At 33.3% G+C, this 7,937-nt stretch overlaps 1 protein-coding gene across 1 annotated transcript; it reads left to right on the top strand.

The window, feature by feature from the left end:
• The first annotated feature begins 5,178 nt into the window (after nucleotides 1-5,178).
• LOC128133422 (uncharacterized) lies at nucleotides 5,179-6,751 on the top strand. Its single transcript, XM_052770854.1, has 5 exons — nucleotides 5,179-5,241; nucleotides 5,370-5,555; nucleotides 5,632-5,881; nucleotides 5,956-6,503; nucleotides 6,590-6,751. The coding sequence occupies exons 1-5, from the start codon at nucleotides 5,179-5,181 to the stop codon at nucleotides 6,749-6,751; spliced, it is 1,209 nt and encodes a 402-aa protein (XP_052626814.1).
• The last annotated feature ends 1,186 nt before the right edge of the window (nucleotides 6,752-7,937 follow it).

The following is a 7,937-nucleotide window of genomic DNA, read 5'->3' as shown; positions in this document are numbered from 1 at the left end:
TTAATTTTCTTATTTATGTATTTATTTTTTACATATTTAAAAAAATTAATAGACCACACATATTTGTATCTCCTCGGATGATTCCTGCTGTTTATTTTTAATTAATTTATTTTTTTTAACTTGGATGATCCCTACTATTTATTTTTGTTACGCGTTTGGTCTCTGTCTTACCTAAAATAAAAATAGTATTTTTCCCTTATTAATTTTTTTTTATTAATTTCTTATTTATGTATTTATTTTTTATAAAAAAATTAATATACCTCACATATATGTATCTAATCACCGTAAACCTGAAACCACATTTGAAAATTTTAATTTGGGTCTTACCGGTCACCATCTCATCTCTCATCCTCCTCATCTTCTATTTCTTTTCCATCTTTAGTAACATTGACGTCTTCACCATCTTTCTTTTTTTGGTACTTCAACTCTGGCGAACCAACACCATAACCTACTGTCTCTTCATCTTTAGTGGGTTGTGGTGTTGATTCGACGGAGTTGAAGGACCGAAAAAAGAAGTGATGATGAAGACGTCGATATCACTAAAGATGGATAATAAATAGAAGTTGAGAATGATGAAAGATGGGATGGTGAGGAGATACAGATATGTGGGGTCTACTAGTTTTTCTTAAATATATAAAGCATAAGTATATAAACAAGAAAATTAATTAAAATAAATTAATAAGGGCACAATAGTCTTTTTAGGTAAGACAGAGACCAAGTTCGTAACAAAATTAAACAGTAGGGACCATCCAAGTTAAAAAATCCAATTAATTAAAAAATAAACAGTATGGATCATCCGAGAAGAAACAAATATGTGTGGTCTATTAATTTTTTTAAATATGTAAATAATAAATACATAAATAAGAAAATTAATTAAAAAATAAATTAATAAGGGCACAATAGTCTTTTTAGGTAAGATAGAGACCAAGTTCGTAACAAAATTAAACAGTAGGGACCATCCGAGTTAAAAAAATTAAATTAATTAAAAAATAAACAGTATGGATCATCCGAGGAGAAACAAATATGTGTGGTCTATTAATTTTTTTAAATATGTAAATAATAAATACATAAATAAGAAAATTAATTAAAAAATAAATTAATAAGGGCACAATAGTCTTTTTAGGTAAGAAAGGGACCAAACGTGCAACAAAAATAAACAGTATAGATCATCCCAGTTAAAAAAATAAGTTTGCGACCAAAAACACATATTCCCCCAAACCACAAAGACCATTCATGTAATTTAATTTTTACTTTTCGTTTTGTTCATGTTTGGATAACTATTTTTTTGTACACATCTATGTAACGAACTTGTTGAAAGCGTTCACATCTAGGATTTAACCTGCTATAACAGGTCATAATGGTCATATGTGAACACCTTCAACAAGTTTATTACCTACATGTGTACAAAAAAAAGATAGTTACCCAGATTAGAACATACCAAAAAATTAATTACCTTAATAAGACATATTTCCGGTTTTTATTACCATTTTGTACTGGTGTACCCTCTCATGTCAACAAAATTGATTATGTAGCAAAAAAAAAGTTCATTAAACTAATCACTATAAAAAAGGTTATTAACAAAAGTCAAAAAAACCATCAAAAAACTTGTATATGTTCATCAAGAATAGAAAGTGTATATTGGTCATATATCTCAATTTTCTTTTTATTTGGGTTTCAACTAAATGAGCCCGGAACAAAACATCTTAGACATCGTCCTGAAATAATCCGCTATATTCTAGACTGAGTTTTGGATTTGCTGTGTGTGCGTCCAAAACTTATGAATACTCTACTCGAATTAACATATATTTATATTTGTGGGTTTTGTGTGTGTGTGTTTTAAAACAAGCTATGTCAAATAATATATCTAAAAAAAGTCGCCGATTAAAGTGGAAAAGTCAAAATAAGTCATCATGTTAAAGATTAGTTTGTTTATTTCCTCATACATTTAGACATTGTTTAAGGTGCCTAATATGCCTACAAAATTGTATATTAAACGGACCTAGCCTCTTTTGCAAACGGCATAAGTTACCCGATATACAATATACCAAGTCTATCTGCAGGGTATTGTATTTAGTTATGGCTTACGTTTTGTCTATAAAGAATGTTAGGGTATTGTCGTATTTCCTTATGGTTTAAGTTTAAGTGTAAGAAAATATTTCCTTATTTATGTTGTTGTTATTTGTTTTCCTAAAATGAGTAGTGTATTGTTTACTGTAATCATGTAATATATTTGGGTATGGTATTGTAATGGCTTTGGTAATTACAATGCGGAATATAATCATTCAAAATGTTGTGTTGGAACAATAAAAGTTGAATTTACCATTATAAAAGAACAAATGTTATGTGATTTATTTCATTTAAGTCTACAATCATGAGTCGTACTCCGAAATGGTGTTTCTGGAATAAGTGGTTCCAAAAATCGATTTCACTGAAATCTAAAGTACGTGGGAGGCGGTTCTAAATCCTTTGAAGTATGTTTTTAAAACTTTTTTTTTTAATTTTTCTTTTTGAAAAGTAAAAATGCATTTTCTACTTTTCTTTAAGAAAAAAAGAAATCTGGATTTTCATCAAATTTCATGCTTCTTACTGAAATTCATGAAATTTGTAATGGTCCAATACGTTTGTCAATATTTTTTTTTAAAGAGCAAATTATCTTAGTCCTAATTTAATCATAAACACCATCTATATCTCCAAATTAGACTTGAAAACATAACATCTTATTTGAGAGAGTCACTCTTTACCGCTAGACCAAAGACCATTTGGTCCAATATCTTTTGTCAATACTTTTTATTAGACATAAAATAGTTCAAAATGTCCAATTCCAAAACAAAGTTAAATTTAAGATTAAAATAACCTCAGATCTATATAATTTTATAAAACTGATTGATAGCATAAAGTTTGTTTTCTTCATGATTAAAAAATTAAAATAACCAAAAATTTAATATTATAAATTTTGTTTAGTTTTCATGTTAAAAAAATACATATATTTTAACCTCATAATTAATTTAGTTATGTATATATTGTTTTTATTTAAGTAAGTCTTAAAAATAAAAAATTATATTCATTTTGACTATTTGACCTATGGATGTGTATGAGGCGGTTTGGTTCGGTTATTGGTCAAAACCGAACCATAACCATTAGACAAAATTTCACGATTGGTCCCTGTGGTTTACACAATATCGCATTTTGAGGACTTTCTAGCAAAAAGTCACGCGAATGGTCCTTAAGGTTTCATTTAATTGCGCGATTGGTCCTTGACCCTAACCCCATCATTTTTGAGCCGTTAGTGAAGGGGTAAATTTGTCTTTTCATCTTGCAGTCACTCTAATAATCGATCATTATGCACATATACGCATGAACTCTGTAATTAAGTACAAAGATCATCTTCCTCAGCTACCCATTACCCTTTCGCATTCATCTTCTTCTCCAACAGAACACAAGGCAGAGGATCATCTGTCGATTGAAAACGATAATGGTGTTAACGTTATGGTCACTTCGTTCCAAACACACTAAAGCATCAAAGTATGATTTGGAAAGGATATACCGTAAGTGACTTACTAAAGTGATCTTTGATTTTCTCGATTTGATATTATGCCCAAATTGTTGAAATTTTTTTTGTTATTCTTTATTTCAGAGGGAATAAGCAACTATTTCACTCTGAAAATCCATCATGGTGGGATATTCACGAAAAGCCCTGGGAGAAGGTACGTAGATGGAACAATAGACTATGTTGACTTCGTAGATATTGACGTTTTCTCTGTGCATGAGTTGGATACAATGGTTCGAGAAATAGGGTACGTAGAAGGGCAAACTTTGTATTATCATTTTCTTATTCCAGAAGTAGAGTTGGACTTTGGTCTGTTACCTCTAGGAAATGATGGGGATGTGCATGTATTGTCAAATTATATGGAAAAAAATAACCTTTTAAGTATCTACATAGAGCATGGGCATACAAGGGTTAACAGTTATTTTTTGTCCCCCACCAAGGTTATTATTGAGGAGTTGGTTACTGATGTATCCCCTGAACTAGATAGGAACCAAAAGAAGGGAAAAGTTGTTGGGTCTTCTAGTATAAAATTAGACTACTCCCAGTCCATTGTGCCATATGGAACATTTGATGGACCTTCACAAGTGATACAGGATAGTGAGCTAGTTATGGATGATGAGCCAGTTATGACTGATGAGCCGGTTTTGAATGATGAACCAGTTGTGAATGATGAACCAGATTTGAATGATGAACCAGTTATGAATGATGTACCTGTTATGAATGATGTGCCAATCATAGATGACCAATATGATGAGCCAGTTATGAATAATGATCCAGTTGTAGATGATGAATATGATTGTGAGGATAGTGCAGATGAAAGTGATTTTGATAGTCAGCATGATGCAAAAAAAACAGTGTTTGATGAGGAACCTTTGATAGATGATGTGGAGGTGAACATGATCAACTTCTGTAGTGTACTTGATGAAGACATGGACTTGGGCCAGCTTGATCCGATAAACAATAATACTAAGGAACATGAAGACATTGAAGATGAACCTTTAGAAGTCTTAGACAATGATGTAGTTGAGTCATTTGCTAGTGAAAAAGAGCCTAGGAAGAAATTGTTAAGGTCCATTCTAAAACCAGTTGCTTGTTCATCTGGTGAGGTTCACACTAAAGCTTTTAAGATTGGTCAGACGTTCAAGGAAAAGGAAAAAATAAGAGAAGTTATTGCCAACTACTCTGTAAAAGAAAGGAGGGATCTACATTATGTAAAGAATGACAAGACAAGAGTTAGGGTAAAGTGTAGGGGTATTGTTCCTGAATTGACTGGTGACAGTAATAAAGATAGGGGCAATTTAGTACTTTCCAAGAAAACAACTTGTCCATGGGTTCTTTTTATATCTAGGGCAGATGAGAAACAACTTTGGACTGTCAAAACATACGAAGATTCCCATTCTTGTTTGCAAACAAGGACAGTGAGGGCTTGTTCATCTAAGTTTCTAGCTAACAACATATTGCATCAAGTTGAAAGTAACCCCAAGATCCCTACACGTGCTTTACAAGAGGAGTTAGTACAGAGGTATTCACTTTCAATATCAAAGATGAAAGTATTTCGGGCCAAAGCTATGGCAAAACAATATGTTTATGGTGATTATGAAAAGTAGTACGGTGTTTTGAGAGAATATGCCATGGAATTGAAGTCAAAGAATCCAGGAACAACTGTGAAGATAGATGTCGAAACTGAACCCAATGTGTCTTCTGAGACAAGGATCTTCAAACGGATATATATATATATATATATATATGCTTAGGTCCATTGAAGGATGGATTTAAAAAAGGTTTGAGGGATTTTCTTGGATTTGATGGTACGTTTTTGAAGGGTCCCTTTCCAGGACAAATTCTTACTGCAGTTGGGCTTGATTCGAACAATGGCATTTACCCAGTTGCATATGCCATTGTAGAGACTGAAAATATTAACTCTTGGACATGGTTTTTGGAACACTTGGGTGATGACTTAGATTTGAATTCTTCATCTAACTTCACTTTCATTTCAGATTGGAAAAAGGTACCCTCTAACTTTTTATTCACTTTTACTTTTTTTCATTATTTCATTTACTAACTTATTTTAATTGTACTCACAGGGAATCTTGGCTGCAATAGAGAAGTTATTTCCATCAGCTGAGCAAAGGTTCTGTTTAAGACATGTGTATGACAACATGAAATTGAAACACAAAGGAGATGAATTGAGGGAAGCAGTATGGTGTTGTGGAAAAGTATACAACATACCAAAATTTAATAGGGCTATGGAGAAACTGAAAAAGCTTAACCCAGAAGCACATGAGTGGTTAAGTAAAATTCCTGCAAAACACTGGGCAAGATCCCATTTCTCTGGTAAGTATCATACTCTTTTCACTAACATATTTCATAACTGATTTTAGTAATTAATTGTTTGGTTTTATATATAGGAAGGGCATTGACTGATAGTTTAACAAATAACTTGTGTGAGGTATTTAACTCCAAGCTAGATAAGGCAAGGGACAAGCCTATAATCACTTGTTTGGAATATATTAGAGAATACCTCACAAAGAGAATAGTAAATGTTCATAAGGTGCTAGACAAATGCAAAGGTTCTCTAAGTACAACTGCAACAACAATCTTAGAAAACAATAAGACAGAGGCAAGTAAGATGAGGGTTCTATTTAATGGAGCTGATAAATATCAAGTGACTGGTCTATGGATGGAGCAGTATGTTGTGAATTTGAAAGAGAGGAGTTGCACTTGCAGGAAATGGGACATTACAGGTATTCCATGCCAGCATGCTATTGCTGCAATGTATGATAAGATGCAGAATGGGTCAGAATGTGGAGATCCTGAGGATTGGGTGAGCAAATGTTACTGGCTCAGTACATGGAATGCTATGTACCAACACACAATTGACCCAATAAATGGAAGGAGCATGTGGCCTACATCTGATTGTCCAACAACCCTTCTCCCACCCAAACATCACAAACAGGTTTGTTGTCATACATGTTTTGTTTAATTTAACTTGAAACTATTTAATAAACTTGTTAATATGTAACCATATGAATTTGTTTATAGGTTGGTAGGCCAAAGAAAAAAAGGAAGAGGGCAGTTGATGAGCCAATTCAAAGTACCAAGTTAAGTAGGAAACACTTGACAGTCACTTGTAGCAAATGCCACAACAAAGGTCACAATGCTAGGACTTGCAAGGGGCAGGGAGGTCCTAGTGAAGCTGGATAGGGGGTGGACAAAAGAAGGGAAAACATGTTGTAGCTTAGTTTGTATTTCTAAGTAATCTTTTGCTATTATGTCTAATTAAAGTTAGAACATGTTTACTAAGTTTGGTTATGGTATGTCAATCAAAACAACTACTTTTGATAGGTCTTTTGGGTATTCTATGTTTGTAACATGATATTACACTTACATGCATTATGGTTAATGGTAATGCTACTTTGGTAATTAGTTTTTTGGCTATGTTACTGCACTTTGATAATCAACATTACACTTACATGCAATCAAATTGACAATTTCCTTCCTTGCTAATATAATATCCATCACATTAAAACAAAACATCAAACTTACATTACATATTATATCTGTTACATTTTCTTGTCCCAACATTACATACAATCATAGGGAAAATCCTTCAAAAGCTATGAAAAAAATGGGACCAAAACACAGATTCCAAGTTATAGATTCCCCCCCCCCCCCCCCAAATGCTTCTTGATTTTTTACTTGAAAAGGTAACACACCATGAAAAACAACCAACTCAAACAAAGTAGTCATTTCACCATCATCAATCTTGCTTCGAGATTGTTTCTTCCACGCAACAACCCCGGAATCACAACAGTTGACCTAGGGCACATGGGAGGGTCGAACCATCCAAAAAAGCTGCATGTTCCTCCTAACCTTGAGCATGACCAAAATCGACGACCTGGGTTCAAGTCAGTCCACGATGTCACCAAAATCGCCGGCCTTCCACAGTGGCATATCACCATCTTCTTCAATTTTGGAATAGAATGTGAGTAGGGAGGGAAGAACAGAAGCAAGGAACGAGAAGTAGAAGGATACAAAGGCGGACCTTAAATTATATACTCTGATGCACAACAAGATGAAAAGACAAATTTACCCCTTCACTAACGGCTCAAAAATGACGGGGTTAGGGTCAAGGACCAATCACGCAATTAAATGAAACCTTAAGGACCATTCGCGTGACTTTTTGCTAGAAAGTCCTCAAAGTGCGATATTGTGTAAACCACAGGGACCAATCGTGAAATTTTGTCTAACCATTATGATTGGTTAATGCATTTTGGTAGCCATTGGGTATGGTTAATATTGGTTATGGTTAATGGTTTTTGTCGGTTAATGGTTTTGGTTAATGGTTAATATTGGTTAACCATAATGTTCAATATAATATAAATGGCGA

This window comes from Lactuca sativa, chromosome 4 (assembly GCF_002870075.4).
Source record: "Lactuca sativa cultivar Salinas chromosome 4, Lsat_Salinas_v11, whole genome shotgun sequence".
Taxonomy (NCBI): Eukaryota; Viridiplantae; Streptophyta; class Magnoliopsida; order Asterales; family Asteraceae; genus Lactuca; species Lactuca sativa.
Note: the sequence above shows the minus strand (reverse complement) of the source record. Positions and strands in the feature narration are given on the sequence as shown.